The sequence below is a fragment of the Triticum dicoccoides genome, chromosome 1B (assembly GCF_002162155.2).
Source record: "Triticum dicoccoides isolate Atlit2015 ecotype Zavitan chromosome 1B, WEW_v2.0, whole genome shotgun sequence".
NCBI classification, from domain to species: Eukaryota; Viridiplantae; Streptophyta; class Magnoliopsida; order Poales; family Poaceae; genus Triticum; species Triticum dicoccoides.
This window is the reverse complement of record NC_041381.1, coordinates 594,654,249-594,674,130: the sequence shown is the minus strand read 5'-3', so window position 1 is coordinate 594,674,130 and position 19,882 is coordinate 594,654,249. Positions and strand designations below refer to the sequence as shown.

Here is a 19,882-nt window from a genome sequence, read left to right as displayed (position 1 = left end):
TGACTGTACATGGTTCTTGAAATTATAAATGAATAAGAGCCGCTACTGGCCTGTTGCTAGAACATGCGACTTACTAAGGCTGTGGTGATGCTAGTTTTTGTATGGTGAAAGATTCATGTTTTTTTTAACGCTTCAATAGAGGATCTGCATTGTTTTTTGTAGATGTGTATTTTCTTTAGTTTTTGTGATTTGTGATAGCTCAGGCTGGCATCTTGTAATGCTACCTCATGTTTAGAATCATGTGGTTTGTCTTGCTCTTACATTACCAAGGCATTTCTTCTGAACTGATGTTTCATGAGAAAAGATTGAAACCTTTTAGTTGGTAGAGTTTGTGCTGCAACTACTATGTTTAGACTGCTGTATTGCCTCTCTGTTACATTTGTTACTGCATTGTACTACTGGTAGTTTTGAACATTGAGAATATAGCTTGGATCATTTTGTTGCACTAATTTTGTCATTGTTCTTCTGGGATCTTGGGCAAACAGCATGTGTGTTGTTTGTCATGGTTATTTTTGTAAACGAATCAGAGCGTGTCTACACAACTGCACTGAGTTCTGATGTTGTCATTAATAGTTCAAGATCGCTTCTCGACCTTGATTGATTGAAGTTGTAGCTTTATTCTTTGGCCCACTTGTTGATTATCGTATGGGGTCAGTTTGATTGTGTCTACGTATGCTGCTTACATGTGTCGCATAATGCAAGTTTTTCTCCAGGAGTTGGGCCATCCATGTGATGATGTTTTGAGACATAAGCCCATAACTCGTGACGAGTGTCTCTGGGTGTTTCATCGTTAAGTCGGTATTGTCTGAATCTGTTGAATGAAATCAGCTTGACCATTTTGGATCCGGAAATAAAATCTTGTTTGGGGCTTGCTAACATTTCTTTGCTGGGCCTGGTTCGTTATATGTGGGTTGATCATTTTAGCAGGACTATGAAAAAAGGACATGTGAACCGCAGCTTGGATCATGTTTTGACTGTTGTATTGCCTCTGTTACATTTGTTACTGCATTATACTACTGATAGTTTTAAACATTTGAGACTCTGGCTTGGATCATTTTGTTCCACTAATTATGTCATGGTTCTTGTGGAATCTTGGGCAAACAACATGCGTTTAGGTGAACTGTACCACACCATGCTCGTCACCTTATCAATGAATCAGAACGAGTCTACACAACTACACTGAGTTTTAATGTTGTCATTAATAGTTCTAGGTCGCTTCTTGACCTTGACAGATTGAAGTTGTAGCTTTATCCTTTGGCCCGCTTGTTAATTATCGCATGGGGTCAGTTTGGTTGCGTTTTCTCCATTAGCTGGGGCATCCATGTGATGATGTTTTCAGCCATAACTCAGTAACAAGTGTCTCTGGGTGTTTCATCGTTAAGTTGGTATTGTCTGCTCTGTTGATTGGAATCATCCTGCCCATCTTGGATCCGGAAATAAATTTTCGTTCGGGACTTGCTTACACTTTTTTTCCTTCTATCTTTGATCGCTGGGCATGGTTCGTTATACAGTACAGGGCTGATCATTTTAGCAGGACCATGATGAGAAGAACATGTGAACCGCAGTAGGGCTCGAGTCTCTTCGGTGCTCAATATACACTGTCAGGTAGGCATTTCTAGCATGACTGCACAGGGATAGGGTTCTTTAAATTAGAAATGAATCAGATCCGTTACTGGCCTCTGTTGCTAGAACAAGCGACTTGCAAGGCTGAGGTGATGCTATCTTAATGTAGTTTTTTGTATGCCGAGAAGACTCATGTTGTTTTAGCGCTTCAATTGAGGACCTGCGTTGTTTTTCATAAATGCATGTTTTCTTTAGTAGTACCTTTTTGAGATTAGATGTTGCTCCTGGATGCTGCACAAGTCTTCAGATAGCTGAACTAATAGATGGAAGTTTGTGGCTGGAAAAAACCGAGGGTAGACTCTCTAATGGTGCTAGCTAGCCTTTGTTAGCCTGGAGTGCTGAATTATTAGTAAAGGGGTGCCTCGCCCTTTTCGTGCCGGTTTCAGACTTGGTTTTGGGAGAAGTTGTGTTTTGCTTCTGGAAATGGTAGTGCTGGAAGGCCAAGCTAGTGAAGCACCATTAGGCCTTGTACAATGGGAGGTGCTTAGAGGGGTGCTTAAAAAAATAAACCGAGTTTTTCTGAAGCACCGGTGCCTATTTCTACAGGAGAGACGCTTAGTTAAGCGTCTATCCTGTACAAATAAGCACCGGTGCTTAAGAAAAGTCTGGTTTATTTCTCTAAGCACCTGCCCTAAGCACCTCTCATTGTAAAGGCCTTATAGACTTCGATGAAAGAGAACGTGTCATTTTTGCCTGTGCAGCTGATGGAGAGTGAATCTGCAACCCTTAACTATTTGATGTATACATACAAATGAAAGGATAATTGCAGCCAAAAGGAGGTATGCGGCCCAAGTGGTTAACCCTGAACTGGCGGAGGCCATTGCTATGCGTTGTGCACTAGAATTTGCTGCAGAAGCAGGCTTCCAAAGAATTGTCGTGGCATCTGACTCTGCCACTTTGGTCACCAAAGTGAAGTGCTGTGATTGGTTTTTGCCTGGTTTTTCATTAATTAATTAGGCAATTCTTCTCCGCTTAATTAATCGGCGAGGCAAATTTGTTGTCTTTGTTTCAAAAAAAGAAAATACAACTGCTGTGATTGACAGATCTCAAACAGGTGCCATAGTTTTTTATATTAAGAAGAGTAGGGCTCTAAGAACATCTCCAACAGCCGTGCTTCGTGCCGCGCGCAAAAAACTAGTTTACTGCGCGCGCTTCGGCTGGTTTAGCGCGGCCGCCAGCGCCTGCTCCAGCAGCCGCGCTAAAATGCAGTGCGCGCGCCGCTTCAGCAGCGTGCAAAAAATGCAGCGCGCGTGACTCGCCGGGCATTGCATATATGGCATTTTGGACACAAAATGAATTTGAAACATTCAAAATGCAATGAACATGACATATAAAATTTCACACAAACAAGTTGATGAATAAAAGTTCATGCCCACAAGTTCAAAATCATGCCCACAAGTTCATCCGACCAAGTTCAAAATGCAAATCAAGTTCAAGACACAAATGAAAGACACATCAATCCTCTTCCTCGTCTTCGTCCTCATCTTCCGAAGACGATTCTTCCGCCTCCGAAGATGAATCTTCCTCCCTCTCCTCATCACGCACTGCATCACGTGAAGCTCCGGGTGTTGACAAGATCTTCAACGGCATCTTCATGGGAATGTGTGTGAGGAGGCACATCGAAAGACATTCCATCCACGGCGGCCAGAGGTGCACCCATGCCTCCCATGAGAGAAGCAAAACTCATGCCTTCCATGAGAGAAGAAAAACGCATGCCTCCCATGGCGGCCATAGCGTCAGGGGGTGCTCCAAAGCCACTCATGCCTCCCATGGCGGCCGGAGGTGCACCCATGCCTTCCATGGCACCTAAACCGCTTATGGTACCTCTGAAGCCACCCACGCCACCCATGGCGCCAAGGCCACCGCCACCCATGCCGCCAAGGCCACCGTCAAGGCCACCGCCACCCATGCCGCCAAGGCCGCCGCCACCAATGGCGCCGAGGCCACCGCCACCCATGCCGCCAAGGCCACTGCCACCCATTGCGCGAATCATGGCTCTTTTTTGGATCAACACTTCTTCACGGGCAAGATTGACACACTCCTTTTGCGCCTCATTGAGGTTAGATGTGTTCAAAAAGAACAAGTGCTTCTCCCATTCCAACAATCTAGTTCTCTCCTCATTGCTCACCTTCCTCTCCTCCAAAGCCACCTTCCTCTCCTTGGCCGCCACCCTCTTCTCCTCGGCCGCCAACCTCCTCTCCTCGGCCGCGGCATCTTGGTTCCTTGCCATTTTCCTCACCTCGTTGGCTTCTTTTCTTGCCTTCACAATAGCTTCCATAGCATTTTTGAGCTCATCATCTCCTTTCCTCTTCTTCTTTTCGGTTTTGTCTTTCTTGCATCCATCCGGTCGTTTTGGCTTCGAGTATGAAACCGAGTTGGGTGTGGGGCTTCTCTTGCCGTCATCACTTGATGCATCCTCCTCCTCCTCCTCATCATCATCATTCAACTCAATTGTTCGCTTGCGTTTGTTGCTCAAATACAAATCATCCAAATCTTCACGCTTCTTCCATTTCTCATCATCCTTCAACAACTTGTAGCAATGAGGCAAGGTAAAGACCCTTCCTTTCTTGATCTTCCCCTTCTTGGTTTTCCTCTCCTCTTCTTTGAACAAGTTTTGTGCAATGTTGTACTACAAGAAAAACAAAACAAGTTAGCACTTCGGACACCAAAAACAAGTATGATGAACATGTATGAAATGCCACTTACTCTATCGTCCTCATTTGTGCCACTTTGATTCAACTTGTCAACCGCCTTTTGTGCGGCCGCCCACTTTTGACAATCCGAGTTGATTGTCGACCATCGGGACCGAAGTGATCTCTCGGAGCGGTCAATTCCACTCACGTTGTGAGCATCAAAGTGTTCTTTCATCCGCCCCCAATAAGCATCTCTACTTTGATCACCTCCAATGGATGGATCCCTCACTTGCAACCAAGTATTGCATAGAAAGATGTCATCTTTGTTGGTGTAATTGCCCGCTCTTCCTTTCGGCGCGTCGACAATGCCCTCACCCTCCTCGTCCACCTCAAACTCATGGTCTTCGAAATGGATGTCATTGGTTTGAGACCAATGCATATTGTTGGAGCCAACACCCATAGTTGATATGTATGCATCATCGTTGAGACTACAAAGTTTTTTGAACAATGCAAATAAGCTATCTATATGATGCATTGAAAAAATAACAAGAAAATAAAAGTTGGATTTTTTTTACCTTGGGGGCATTTGGTCAAACACGTGGTGCGCGTCGGTGGCCGGCTCAACGAGTGAGCTCGCCGGTGCTTCGGTAGCCGCCGCGCCCATCAAACGCCCTGCAAGCTTCTTTCCTCTCGCCTTCGAGTTACCGGAGCCGTCCGCCGCCTTGTTCTTCTTCGCGGATGTCTTGCCCTTCTTCGGCCGCGCCGCATTGGGGAGCTTCGAGGGGGCGGCGGCGGCGCGATGCCACCCGTCGCCGTGGTCATCCGCGGCGGCAAGAAGAGGCTGCGCGCGAGGCCGATGCTCGGCGGAGCTCCGGCGGTGGCGACGCCAACGCTCCCCACGCTAGGGTTTCCGGCGGCGGCGGCGGCGATGGGGGAGGGGTCGCGGCTGTACAATGGGGTGAGCGGGGTGACGGCGCGCGCGGGGCGTAGGAGGCAAAGAGGAGAGAGTGCGGCGCGAGCGCTCGAGTGTGCCGCGCGCGGAAGCGGGCGCCCCAAATACACCGCGCGAGATAGCGAATCCGACCGCGCGCCCAACTCCTTATAGCGCGCGCGGTTACTGCGCGCCCGCTGGAGCCACCCGCCGGGTTGCGCGCGCGCTAAAATGGCCTAATTTGCGGCGCGGCGTTTGTTTAGCGCGGCTGTTGGAGATGCTCTAAAGTTTGTATCTTCTTTCTGTACTCATGGTAATCGGTCATGTAATATGGCAGCTCATGTTCTGGCAAAATCATCGGAAAATGATCCTGGGTCATGCTGGCTAGTTTAACGAAGTTTCTGAGATAATCAGGACCATTGTATGTAATCAACAATCTCTGTTTGTATAAATGAAGCTGCCATTTGATCGCGTGTACAGATTGTAGAGAAGCCCGACTTCCCTTTCACTCGCCCACGCCATCGTAGTGATTGACACGGCTGGTAGCAGCATCAGAGAAATCTTGCTTGTCTTGTGCCCGTTGACGTTTGTGTACCACGATTTTAGTGCATCCTTCATTCACACTGCGCGGGCAACAGAAGTTGCTCTACACTCAGGTCTCAGATCATGTCTGCCATCACAAACGGGGAGTCGACATCAATCTCACCGCGTGCCCCGACCCGCACAGCGATCGCATCCACTTCGTTGGAGAGTGAGCGGTACATGGCCCTGGCGTGCGTCAACACGGCACGCAGGTCACACGTTACATCCAGAGCGACAGCATTCCGCCGGGATCGCGTCTGCGCGCCCGTCGCCGCCGCGCTCACCGGCCGGTGCGGCGGGCTCCGCGGCCACGCACGGCCCGGCCGAGACGAGGGTTTCACGGCCGTTTCTCCCCGCACCTTCACGATGACCAGCTGGGGATGGCAAAACTTGGGAGCTTGGACCCTACATACGGTTTTGCGTCTTCTTCTTCCCACACGGCAGCGCAAGGAAGGCTTGCCGACAGAGGTGAGGTGAAACGGCTGCCCGGGCAGTTTTTGGACGAGCCGGGAAGTAGGCGGATCTCAGGGCTTCTTGGTGGCATGGGTCTCACGGAACTCTCCAAAAATACATGCGATTTATTATTGCCTTTGCCATAACTAGCATATTCCCCCCAAAAGAGAAGAGGTAATATCTATATCTTCCGTTGGTTCGCTTGAGAATTTTGTTACATGTAAATGCATTTCAGGAAACAGCGTTGCTCAAAACTGCAACTTTTTTTTCCAGAAAAGTGTACTTATAGTAAAAGAAACACTTGAAACTAGCGCTGCAATTTTTGGAACCGACTCGGATGGTATAAGAAAATCAACCTCGGCCGAGTTAAATGTAGATGGGCCGTTATATATCTTACTATGCTAGTTGTTTAATTGTCCAAGTCAATGTAAACCATGTTTTTGATGAGATTGTTATGTTGCCGGCGTTGTACTAAATAGTTGGTGATATTTATTGCAACGATTGTGTATGTGTGTGTCATGAATGACACCCTTGATGATATAATCCAATATTTGCTACAGCAAGGGGAAAAATTGAGTGCCCATCTGTGAGTCTTTTATGACTTGATTAGGTTTCCAAATTAAGACACAAGTCTTTGATTCTCGCCACATTTCAGAAAAGGGTGGCTTTAGCATAGTTTAGGATACTGGATATAGCAACTTATTTTCCAGAAAAAGTGTATCTTAGTAAAAAAAGAAAGAACTTGAGGTTGTGTGTTTCACTAAATTGACGTTCCATCTTTTAGAATCAGACTTGGATATAAGAAAAAACCAATCCCAATCAACTTAATGTGGATGGACCCATATATCTTAGGGCTTACGCTAGCTGCTTAATTGTCAAAGTAACCATTTTTGGGCGAGATTGTTATGTTGTCAGTGTCGTAGTAAATAGTTGGTGATACTTATAGCAACATTTGAATAGTACGTGTGATGAATGGCACCCTTTGATATAACCCGAAATCTATTGCAGCAAGACAAAATTGAGTTCCCACCTGTGAGTCAAGTGTGATTTGATTAGCTCGTCAAATCAAGATACACGACTTTTCTCCACTGCCTCCTTCAATCCAAAAAACTTGGTTGCTCTATCGCCCTAACACACTTCTTTCCTTCTTCTCGAACCATCTCTAGCACTGAAACCCCACGTGTCATTGGCGTAGAGACCTAGACGGGCCTCTCCTTATCCATTTTCCTCCGTTATGATATAATGTCTTCTTTCTCATAGTCCGACGCCCTTACCTTCTCCCATTCTATTGTCGGTTGTGGTTGCTGAATCAGCACCACCTCTTTGCCACAACCTCTCGTTGTCATTTTCATAGTCTTAGCATTGATCAACGCGCCAGCTCATCCCAGCCCCACTCCATCGCATCCTACTTGAACCACCACCAGTAGTGAAAAACCACTAACCGTTATTATAAGTCCAGGTGGCGTATGGACCTTACACCCCGAAGAACACTAACCTTAAACCCCAGCTATCATCGGTGAATATGTCACGACTTCCGGAGAAAACGAAGGCGATATCAACAACCTATATCACGAATCAAGAGGATTCCAAAGAAAAAATGCTATAACAATATACAATACACACGCCCATGTTTGATTCGTAATCACATCATTACAATACACAAGCAGTTAAATAATTTATAAGCTTTCTAACCTGCCTTGTTCCCCCCTCTCCCTATTCCGCCCTCTCCCTCTCCCTCCGCATTTCATGTCCTCCTTCCGCTTTTCTCCTACAGGTTTTTGCATGAAAGTTGTCTCAATTGCCCCACGTCTTATCGGTTTGAGTTTTATTTGATAAGTCAGCAAGCAAATTAAATTGCCAACTATTTTTGATACGTAACAATATAAAAAGATTCAACAAGCACATACGTCCATTTTTGACCCGTAATCACATAATTACAATACACGAACAGTTAGTTATCTACTACTCCGTCCCATAATATACGATGTTTTTTGACACTATCATAAAAAAACGTCTTACATTATTGCATGGAGGAAGTAGCTTTTTCGAGTCCAGAGGGTCGCCCTTTTCTGAACCGAAACAAAACGTTTTCCTACCCTAGCCGCCACCAGGAGGCGACTAGGGAGGCGATCTCTTTTTCCACCGATCTCCACTGCGAGGGCGATGGCCCCCTCTCCTCCGGCTGCTGCTCCGGCGGCAGGAGGAAGGGGGGGCCTGTTCCTCCGCTTTGTAGTTATGGTTTGGATTTGTAGGTCGTGGTGCGCCGTTGGGGTGGTGGGAGCGGCGCCCGGACGAATAAATCCGCCTCAACTTCCCTCCCACACCGGCGGTGCCCTTCATGGCGGCGTCTCGGAGTTGATGGCATCTTGTGTTTGTCGATCTTTCAGATCGGCGGCGTTAAGGTTCATGGATGGTGTCGGCGAGGCGGCGGCGGTGGCGACTCCATCAGGTGTGTCTCTCCTACTGCTCCGTCCCCATTATTGCGGCGTTGTCTTCGACGTCATAGTGGAGCAGGGAGGTTTTGTCATCCAAGAGCACGCGCAGACGCTTGTGTATGCAAGTGACAGCTGAAAGATGGTGCATCTTGTGCTGGGTCTATGATTGGAGGCTGGTAGTTCTAGTTTCCTCCTCCGACGCCGTAGTCGTGCGGGGGTGTCAGTTCTGAAGTTTGATGGCGTGTCCGGGGACACGTTCCTCCAGTCTGATTCTTTCAAGGGCAATGGTTTTGTTTCAGGCAAACTACTTTGAAGGTCCGTAAAGCTGCTGATCAGTATGGAGCCGCCTCGAGCTGGGGTGAAGAGGTGATCTGCCTTTTTTTAGTGGAGAGGGATATGCGCTGGGTTTTTCATAAGATTATCCTATCTTTCCAGTCCTGTAATGTCGATGTTTAAGTGGCTTGTAAGCGAATTTTTATTTTATTAACGAGACATGTATTACTAGAAAAAAAAGTTCGCCCCTTTTGCATAACTTGCTCTTTGCCTGCCCCTAAATCAGTTGGGGGGTCGGGATCCCCAGATACGTGCAATAGCTTGGCTTGACTTCTCCTTTCGCCGTCTCTGTTTTCCAGCTCCTCATGCACCTCACGCCGCTGCCTTTAAAGCCAACCGCACCCTCCCAGACCAATTTCCACCGCGTCCCTCTCGGCTCAAGCCCCCCGCTCGCCACAGCTAGGCCCCTTCCACCTCTCGCCTGCCCGGCCGCCCCTCGCCGCGCGCGCGCTCCCCGAGCCACCATTCCGCCCTCCAAGAACCGCCGGAGCGACGCAAGACAGGCGGGCCAGTCGCGCCCGCGTGCGCCGGCGCAGCCATGGCGCGTTCTTGCTCCTGCGCCCTCCGCCTCCTCTTCTTGGCGTCCCTGCTCCTCCTCTGCTCCGCCCCGCCGCCGCCACCGCCACCGCCAGGACGCGGGAGCGCGAGCCCCGCGGAGCTGACGGCCGCCGACGAGGCGGTCCTCGCCAGGATGTGCAACCCGCGCGCTGGCCCGCGCCCGGCGTGGTGCGAGGAGCTGCACCTGATCAGGCGGCGCGCCCTGAGGGGAGGCGCGCGGCACCGCCACGGCGGCCACCACCGCCACCACCAGCAGCAGGGCGCGCCCGCGGTGCCGCTGCCCCCGCCGGGCCGCGACGAGGTCGACATGCGCTACGGAGTCTCCAAGCGGCGCGTCCCCACGGGCCCCAACCCGCTGCACAACTGAGGCGGGCCGGCGACGACGGCGGGGTCAGTTCTTGCTTTCTTGGACGGATCACCGGCAGGCGGCCGACTGGGTTCTTCAGCGAGGAAAGGATCGATCGTCCTCTCTTGTTCCTGCTTTCCGCGGCGGCGCACCCGCTCGACTGCCCGGCCGGAAAGGACTTACAATGGAGGATCGATCGATCGACGCCTGCCTGCTTGCTCATACATCTCTGCGTGCCAGTAACATAGATATAGCATATGTATAGGCCAGTTCTTCTTCTTCTTCTTCCTCCTCGGAATTCTTGGTTCTTTCGTGTCATTTTTGCTCTAGTCTTGTAGCATAATTTCGCCGTTACCCGGCTCGCGCCATCAATCAATGCAAAGGAAGAAAAAACCGCAAGTTTTTGCGCCGCCGCCGACGTGACGTCCGCTCGATTGTCAATTTCTCACTGTGGCTGACGGCGTGGACACCGGCGCGACGCCATGCCATTATTTTTCTTCTCTTTCACACGTATCCGTTCCGTTCCGTTCTTAAACAGAAAGAAAATGAGGTCAGGCTTGGCGTGCCCTGTATCTGACCACCAGAAGACGAGGTCATCCGTGGCAGCGTTTTGCACTGTGCGCTCTCATTGCCACGGCCGCGGACGGCGTCGGCGGACGGCGGTCGGCGGCCGGGCCGCGCCGCTGGGGTTTAATGTGCGCTGCCCCTCCCTGTGACGGCGAGGCAAGGTTGGAGGAGGTTTAATGGCGCACCACCGTCTGTCTGCCTCCGTCTCGGCCTTGCGTTGCGTGGCATTAATTTCGCTCGCTCGTGGTTAATTTCGATCTGCATTGCGAAGTTACAGTGGAGTAATTTTGACTTGTGATGATGACTTCATTCTGACTTGTGGCCGTGGTAACTAACTTAACTACCTGGCCTGGGTCTGACAGGGATACGGACACGCAGTGAGGCCTCTGACTTTGTGAGTAGGACAAGTCACGAGTACTACTGTAACTACTAACTACTGTGCCCACGTGTAGTGGTGCTACACCGCTACCGTTTTCATTTTTTTTTGAAGTTACATTGCCATTGCATTTACCCGTACGTGCTGTCTTCGGTGCCAACTGCCAAGGCTCCATCTTTCCTTAAATGGGACATTTATTACCGACCTCCTGCGTCAACAGATGATGCATATTCTCTCTAAAAAAAACAGATGATGCATATAGATCTGCTTAAAAAAAAACAGATGATGCATGTAGATTGGCGAGATAGCCAAATAATTCATGTTTATTAAAACCTCGAAAGCTAAACGTTGAGGTTGAGCCCATCAACAGAAGTACCGGAGTAGTACCAGCCCACTTTCTAGCCATGAACCGAAAATGATGTACACGTACGTCTTACAACAACTGATGTACTTCCCCTCAGGATAGTGTAAAAAAAAAATTCCCCTCAGGGAAAAAAAACTGATGTACTGCTACGTGGTACAACAAGGCTGACTGCGGTACACATGATAGGGTACTCAACAAGCGGCGAACCAACCTGTGGTTGGATGGAGGGACAGTGGTATCCCGAGCCCACCAGGGTTCAAGTCCTTTCAGGATTTCCGGCGATGCGCTTTCAGTGGAAGGAGACGTTTCCATCGACGGTGAGGCGTCTACGGTGACTTCATAAATTTCGAGATGATATGCCGGCTCAGTCTCACGAAGGTGCTCATAAGGGTAGGGTGTGTGTGCGCGCGCGTTCTTAGAGGTGAGTGTATGCATGTATGTACGAGCGCTTGCGTCTGTGTTAGAAAAAACAAGCTACTTACGTACGTGCTGGTTAATGAGGTAACTGTCTGCCGCGTGAACGTGGTGCATTGCAGCTCCCGTGTACTTCACTTCACTCCGCGTGTGCCGGCTCATGGAGGCAGCCCCCGTGCATTTACTCAGCGGAAACTGGATCGGTCGGGCCGCGGAGTAACTCCCGACCGACCGTGCATATCATCCCAATCTTGTGCCGTCGCAGCAGTTCACTCGTCCGTGCCCTCCGCCCGGGGGCCGGCCAACGAAAATGTGTACTGTCAACTGCAACAAGATGCACACAATGGCAAATGTTTCACTGTATCCTGGCCGATCCTAGCTTTCGGATCACAAATTTCTATTGAAAACTGTAACCATTTCGTCGTACTACTATATAATCTAGGTAGTAACTAACTCTATACACGCATTCTGCAACAATGTGGATAAATCATCTATTACAGCAGCAGCCAGTGACATTTCATTTCTTGACAAAACTATGCACAGCGCAGCGGTTTCTGCGGTACGTATCATCGCTTCCTTCCGGAGACGGTCTTCTTGACTGCGCCGACGGAGACCAGGAAGTCGTCGAGCGACGAGAGGGTCTTCATGTCGTCCGGCGGGAAGTAGCTGGCCGCCTTGCCCATGAGCGAGGCGAAGATGAGGGGCAGGCCGGGCGACGCGGCGGGGCGGTCCGGGAGGAACTCGTCGAGGAAGGCGAAGGCGGCCAGGAAGTCGGACCGGCTCGCGTTGATTGGGGCGGCGAAGTGCGCCGGGATGATCCGTCGGAACGGCCAGTCCGCCGCGATCCTGTCCACCCAGTCCCTCACCTGCACAAGAAGCAGGTGATGCTATTTAGCAGGAAAGTCCAGTGTAAAAAGGAGTGCATCCACATGCATACCTTCTCCGGAACTTTGCTGAAGACGAGTGTCTTGACAATTGGTGAAACGATCAGTTTCTGTGACATTTGAGCGAAACTCGCATTTGGCTCAAGAAGATTTGAGGGGCCGAGAAACAGTATTTGAAGTACCATCCTCTCCCATCCTGTTGGAACATAGACCAGGTTACTGTAACAATATCGATATTGTCGATTCGAATATGCAATGCGATAGGTACATCTGGTTTGGGGCTCATTAAATTCTTTTCCTAAAAACCAACAAAAGCTCATCCTTTCTGGCGGTGTAGCTATTTGCTGGACAATCTGGAGAACTAGAAATACAGCTTTCTATGATGCATGCGGATGGATAAAATCCCACAAGTGAACTCTGCTTTTTCTTAAAAACCTGATTATGATGCTTTTGTGGCTGTATTTGGTTGTTTACATGCTGTGTGATGATGCTACGATGTTAGAGCCTTCGTACTGCAAATGGAATCGCTGAACACAAAAGATTGTCATCTAACAGCATTCAGATACAGAAAGCCCTAAGCAACAGGAATCGCTGAAGACAGAGATTGACAGAATGTCATCTAACAGCGTTCAGATACAGAAAGCCCTAAGCAATAGAACACCACAGAGATACTGGCAAAAGGACCTTCCTACTTAATATTGCTACCTTTTAAATTCGAAGAGGCTAACCGAAGTTAATAAGTGAACATGGACAAGTTTCTGCACTAACATTTTTCTGAGCCCTAGATGGAAATCAATCTAGTGTTCTACTATAGTACAACAAGAAAGCCCTAGATGGAAATCAATCCAGTGTTCTACTACAGTACCTTATTTAAAACATGAACTCTGCATTTTACAAATTCCAGATACTTAATGTATGATTCTGAATAGAGGTACTTCCACAACTATAGTCCAGTTAAAACACTAGACTACTGAATGTTGCTCCTTCTCAAAATGTGGAAAAACTAACTGAAATACGTGAATATAGACAATTTTCTGAAGACACTTCTCTGAATCTAGTGGAAAACAATGCAGCTAGTGTGCTACTGCACTACCTCAATTCTAACATGAACTCAAGATCTCACTGTTTCCAGCTAATTCTTGTTTCACTTTATGTCAATTAGTTCAGAAATGGCATCAGATTGTATGTACCTGTCTGCCGGGTCAGCTTGTTGTCCTCAACGGGATCATCAGGAACCTCTCTCCCTTTGCTCAATATCTTCACTGCCAAGCCGTTCTTGGCAGCTGCCAACAAGGACTCTTTGCTGATGCAATCGGGCGGCTGCCGAGGAACAAAAATCACAGCATCCGTCACCAGCAATGTCCTGGAAGGCTTATGGTAGAACGCCACCTCCACATACGGCCCAATCCCTGAACGCACCCAATTTACACGGGAATTATCATGTGTGCATCAATGCACCCACAATGGTGTTCAGAGATGAGAATGCGCAGTGAGGAACTGGGAATACCAACTTCCGGCGAGCTGAGCACCTTCTGCTCGATCTCGGCGGCCCAGGGCGTGGCGTCGTCCTCGTCCTCGAGGGGCTTGGAGCGGAAGACCCCGAAGAACTCGAGCGGCAGGTTGACGGGCCAGCTCCACTGGCGCGGCGCCACCCACACCTGCGCCCTGGGGAACTTCCTGGAGAAGGGCCCGAGGAAGACCTTGTGCTCGTACGCGAAGGTCGGCAGCACGATGTGCTCCACCGGCGCGCCCAGCTCCTTGATCAGCTGCGCATGGCATGGCATCGGATTAATGTCGAACAGGAGCCGCGCGAACGGTTGCTTCCTTTGCTGAAACTGAAGCGTACCTGGATGCATTCCTTGGTGGGGGCGATGGGGGCGTGCACCCAGAGCCCGCCGGAGCGGAGCCTGACGACGGTCATGCGGGTGTTGGTGGATACGCTGCTGAAGCCCAGCGCCTGCTCCTGCTCGAACAGCCATACGCTGCCCTTGACGGCCTGCATTCGGAGAGGAGTTCAGACTTCAGACTTCACAGAGCAAGCTCAGTGACGCGATGAGTTCGGGGAGCAGCAGGCTGAGGTGCGGCTGTTAGCAATCACCTCGGTGCGGGTGGTGCGGCGGTTGAGGAAGGGGCCGAGCGGGAAGGGGAAGCCGGTGAAGTTGAAGTAGAACCGGGACGAGGAGGAGGAGGAGGCGCTGCTGGCTTCTTCGGCGGAGGAGGCCGAGACGGAGAGGCGCGGCCTGCGGAGGGCGTGCAGAGGGGCGGCGCGGTGGTGGTGGCAGGGCACGGCGGGATGCCGGCGCGGCGTCGCGCGGAGCGGGCGCGGGGCGGAGGCGACGGATGTGGCTGCCATTCGTTTGGGCGAGCTCGGTCGGAGGGAGCTCGCGGCTGGGGAAGCTAGAAGGGAGTGAGAGGTGTGGTGCACCTGGGTTGGGACTGATGGTTGGATTGGGAGACGCGTGGAGACGCGCCAGCCGTTGAGTGGGAAGCTTTGGAAGAATGCGAGTTTGCAGATGGTTCTAGGATCTGCAAAGTGCGTCTAGTGTCATCTCGGTACATGAACCCCGAGACACGGGTGAGACTAGGACCTGAAGCCCTTTTAAGAGTGGAACCGGCTCCTCTACCGTGGTGCTACAGTATCCAACTACAGTACAATGCATAACGATGGCCCCTCAAATGTCGGTGGACACGCCGGGCAGCATCGGGGCGCATCCTTTTTGAACCACACCCACTCACTCGATCTACAACATCGGGTTGGGATCCTCAACAGGAGATGATTTTGAAACAACTGGGGGTCTATTTGTTTCTATTCGCATAGTGGGCCGACCTGGGCTGGATGAGTGGGGCATGGGCCTTGAAAAGGGTGAATTCTCAAGGCGCAAGAAAGGGGGGGGGGGCATATATCCTGGTCGGAACCGGGGTGTGGATTCCAACCACTTCTTGAGTTCTAGGGTTTCCCACTTGCGGTGTGCTTCCCCTTGCGTCGTTGTGGTGGTCAGTAACGAGAAACAAGAGATCATGGCCGGTCGCTTTGGACCGGGGCGTGGTGGTGGTGGAAGAGATGGGGGAGGTGGAGGCAACCGGATGCCGATGCAAAGATTCGGCAGAGATCCTGCATATGATCGCTATGATCAGGGCTTCCAAGCGTGTCCCAGACCTCCTTTCAGAAGTTTCCCAGGTAATCAACACAACCAATAATTTTGTCAGAAGGGATGGTTTTGGGGATTGGAATCAGAATGGAGGGAACCGAGATGACCGCCAACCCCCCCCCGGTGCAGACCGTTCTTGTAGAGCAATTTCCCTGCTACTGCCAGTACATATCAGCAGAAAGTGAGCACGACAGTTAGTCGAGGGGGAGGGGTTAGTGAAGCTCAAACATCCAAAGCCAATTCTGCAGGTGTGGTGATGACGGGGAAGCAAGGGTCTGTGGTGGTTTCTGTCGGTGTCAAAACCGGCGGATCTCGGGTAGGGGGTCCCGAACTGTGCGTCTAAGGCTAATGGTAATAGAAGGCGGGGGACACGAAGTTTACCCAGGTTCGGGCCCTCTCTATGGAGGTAATACCCTACTTCCTACTTGATTGATCTTGATGATATGAGTATTACAAGAGTTGATCTACCCCGAGATCATAGAGGCTAAACCCTATAAGCTAGCCTATGATTATGATTATTGTCGTCCTACGGACTAAACCCTCCGGTTTATATAGACACTGGAGGGGGCTAGGGTTACATCAGGTCGGTTATAGAGAAGGGGACCTACATATCCGAATCGCCAAGCTTGCCTTTCACACAAAGGAGAGTCCCACCCGGACACGGAACGAAGTCTTCTATCTTGTATCTTCATAGTCCAACAGTCCGGCATAAACATATAGTCCGGCTGTCCGAGGACCCCTTAATCCAGGACTCCCTCAGTAGCCCCCGAACCAGGCTTCAATGACGATGAGTCTGGCGCGCAGATTGTCTTCGGCATTGCAAGGCGGGTTCCTTCTCCGAATTCTCCAGAGTACCTGTTGTAACGAGCAGTGTCCGGCTTCCCATCTAATGTTGCACTCATTGGCTTCTGTACCTTAATAGTGTCAGCCTCCATGTGTCGAGCGAATGCGAGAAGCCGGAGCATTTTTACACTTGCAACCCTGACCATGTAAATAAATCGTCTATTAAAGAGACAGGGATCCTCATATCCAAATCACACCATCTTCCCCAAGCGAGGATTCATCAGAGCGCGCCCGAAAAAACCATTCCATCATGGCCGGCCACCGCAGCTCTTCCTCTCGCCCCTACAGCACCAAGCCAGGTGATTGGGAGAAGTGTACCGTATCCCACGGCCAATTGGTGAAGTTGCAGACCCAGGGGTTTCTTCCACCTACATATCTTGTCCCTGTTCGAGTCGGGTTAGCCACCTTTGACGGTGGAGAGCAAGCGGAGAGTTTTCCCAACCCATCCAGGGGGGAGCGAGTGTGCCTTGTCCCTTACTTGCTGAGGGGCATCGGATTTCCAATCCATCCATTCCTTCACGGGCTCCTGGAGTACTATGGCCTCCAGTTGCACAATTTCACCCTTGGATCCATCCTACACATCGCAGGTTATGTCGCCCTTTGTGAGTTATTTCTGGGTTGTGAAGTTCATTTCGAGCTATGGAAGAGGTTGTTCTGCCTCGTCCCTCGCAATCAAGAGGGATCAATATTCCAAGTGGGCGGAGCCGAAATATGGCACATCGCCGAGACCGGATACCTATCCGGCACTCCGAAGAAGACATCCGAAGATTGGTCTTCCGAGTGGTTTTATATAGAGGACGTCTCCCTTCCTGACCCCATCCGAATGGGTCTTCCTGAGTTCACAAATGCTCCGTTGAAGAAGGGCCATAGTTGGCGTCCCCGGAGCCCCAAGAAGGAAGATAGCAGAGAGGTCCTTCAATTGATGGGCAGGATAAAAACGCTTGCCTAATCCGGATTGAAAATAATCGAGGTCATGTCAATATGCATAATGCGGGGGGTACATCCACTCCAGTATCGAGGGCGTCCCATGTGGCACTTCAACGGAGAAGACGATGCCACCCGCTGTGGTCGGAAAGTTCCGGACTCCGCCACCGCTCTGGCAAAAATACTGTTCGATTTATACAAAGGAGAAGAAGAGGAGTTCATCCGCATTAAGCCACAAGATGGATTTTCCATGTACAACCCCCTTAGCTGGGTGAGTTGCTTTCTCTTACTCAACTCTATTCATTCCCGCAGTCTTTCATCACAAATATTTACCTCGCTAGTCCATAACAGGAAATGCAGAAAGCTATGAGGGAGATCCATAGCCCGTGTCCACAGCCAGAGGACCACAACCGGGCCCTCGACCCCGGACTCTAAGAGGATCCAAACATATTTGTGGAGCTTGGCGACAGGGTGTTTTACCAGGCGAGCTGCGATGGAACCTTGGTTGCCATCATGGCCGACTATCCCGGCCTCCTCGCTGCATCACATGTAAGTAAACAAGAGACTTATCTTCCGAAAAGGATTCACTCTTTCCACCTTACCCACCGCACATATATTATGCTATAAAAGGAAGGTCATCGGCGCACCATGCCGAACCCGTGGCGACTCACCAACAAGGGGTGCCCAAGCCGGGTAGGCTTCCAAAAAGGAAAGCGAGCAGAGACATGGCCGAGCCACATCGAAGAGGTATGGTTTAAAACATGCTCCATGTATGGTTTAAAACATGCTCCATGATTTTCATCTTAAAATATAACAATATTCGGTGTGTCTTGGCAGAAAGAACATTCGCCGGACTATATCCGGGGATCCTGCCCGTCACGGCTCTACCAGCCGAATTCCGGCACCGGTCTTGAGGGTAGAGGCTAAAGCGGGGACGACACTAGATGGTCCTCCTATAGAGGATTCAGATAGAATATCCGCTACAAATTCCGAGGTGGAGAGCGCTATGAACCATCGGCGTCGGCGGGCCGCACTTCACGACCCTAGTTTTTCCGAAGAGGCTTTCAACGCCTTCAACTCGGGAGACGCGTACATCCGAGCTGCTCAAGATGGGCTTGCTAGAGCCATAAACCAGTATTTAAAAGATATACAGGTAAGCAAAATCTGATAATTATGTATATCAGTAGCCCCTAAGACTTGAAACAGTTGGTACAACTCATTTAAGTATCCTTGTATGAACAGGTTCTTACAGAGAAGAATACCCTTTTGTCTCAAGAGCTGGAGAAGTGTCAAGCCCAGCTAAGGGTCGCAACTGCTGAAATGGAGGAATCCAAGAAGGCCTCATCTAGTAATATTGCTCTCTATCGAGAAAAAACGTAATTACATGTACCATTTGGTGTTTGGCACATTGCAAACTCTGACAATAGATTCCGTAGATAATCCCGGAGTGAATCCGGAGATCCTACAAGAGGACGAACAAAGAGCTCAATGACAACTAGACGCTGGCGAGCGCGTACTTACACGGGTGACGCGGGAGAAAAACGACCTCCAGGATGCCAATACCCGACTGAGCATAGAATTGAAAGATGTTCGGGCCCAGCTAGCTAACTTCGTGAAGGAGAATAGAAGGCTTCAACGCGGCATTTTTAGTATGTGCTCAAACAAACCTTTATATAGTTCGACGAAGAAACGGGCTAACAGAGTTATGTCTATAGGTATGCTAACTGGTCGTCCTTAAGAGGAGATGCCCGGATCCTCAGGCGACCTGCTGCAAGAGTTTTCGCAACTGCACGAACAAGTTCGGTAGGTGATGCAGGGTGTCGCCAAGGCCTTGTGGCCATCCGCCTCCCTGCCAGGAAGCATGGGGGAGCTTGTACAACTACTCAAGGGAGCGCAGCAGCGTTTCCGACTATGGAAGATATCTGCCTGTCGACAAGGTGCGAGGGAGGCTTGGGCCATGGTAAAAACACGGTATACCAAGCTCGATCCGAATCACATGGCCCGGGTCAGATCTATAGGGTCAGATGGGAATGAAATTCCCGTTAGTCTGGTATATGACTAGGTAGGATTAGCCACAAAGTATTCCCAATAGGATTGTAGGCTAGACAGCCTGTTGGATGGCATAGAAGAAGAAGTATGGGAGTCTAAGTGACTATGTACTTCAATTGACATATTTGTCCCTAGCCGGATTGTAAATCATTTGTCATGGCAGACCTTTTCGCTTCAGCCTCCGAACCCGACAGTCCGGAGTGTTTCCGAATACCCGCTCAGTTATATAAACCGGGGTACGCGTGGAAACCAGGCGTAGGGGTCATAATTGCTTGAACAGACAAGTATCCAACTAGCTATGTTATATTACATGGATAGTAAGAAACATCTTCCAAAGAGAATAGTTACGTTAAGGCTTCCTTTCCCTGGGTACGCATACATTAATGTGTCACTCTGTGCATTTGAAAACTGAACCGAA

General features: G+C 50.0%; 2 protein-coding genes across 2 annotated transcripts; one reads left to right on the top strand and one right to left on the bottom strand.

Annotated features, from left to right (window-relative positions):
- The first annotated feature begins 9,367 nt into the window (after positions 1 to 9,367).
- LOC119309625 lies at positions 9,368 to 10,312 on the top strand. The gene has a single exon (XM_037585599.1). The coding sequence runs from the start codon at positions 9,529 to 9,531 to the stop codon at positions 9,913 to 9,915; it is 387 nt and encodes a 128-aa protein (XP_037441496.1). The 5' UTR covers positions 9,368 to 9,528; the 3' UTR covers positions 9,916 to 10,312.
- A 1,646-nt stretch (positions 10,313 to 11,958) lies between these two features.
- Positions 11,959 to 14,852, bottom strand: LOC119348972. Its single transcript, XM_037616982.1, has 6 exons — positions 14,598 to 14,852; positions 14,346 to 14,495; positions 14,007 to 14,265; positions 13,690 to 13,908; positions 12,553 to 12,695; positions 11,959 to 12,481 (listed from the first exon to the last, which is right to left on the bottom strand). The coding sequence occupies exons 1-6, from the start codon at positions 14,850 to 14,852 to the stop codon at positions 12,182 to 12,184; spliced, it is 1,326 nt and encodes a 441-aa protein (XP_037472879.1). The 3' UTR covers positions 11,959 to 12,181.
- Positions 14,853 to 19,882: the final 5,030 nt, after the last annotated feature.

What these genes read in the sequence shown, in the direction of transcription:
- LOC119348972 (XM_037616982.1), bottom strand. Translation starts at nt 14,852, where the DNA reads ATGGCAGCCACATCCGTCGCCTCCGCCCCGCGCCCGCTCCGCGCGACG. An exon ending in GCCGCACCACCCGCACCGAG is followed by an intron (nt 14,496 to 14,597) that starts GTGATTGCTAAC and finishes CTCCGAATGCAG; the next exon opens with GCCGTCAAGGGCAGCGTATG. An exon ending in CCACCAAGGAATGCATCCAG is followed by an intron (nt 14,266 to 14,345) that starts GTACGCTTCAGT and finishes TGCCATGCGCAG; the next exon opens with CTGATCAAGGAGCTGGGCGC.
- LOC119309625 (XM_037585599.1), top strand. Translation starts at nt 9,529, where the DNA reads ATGGCGCGTTCTTGCTCCTGCGCCCTCCGCCTCCTCTTCTTGGCGTCC.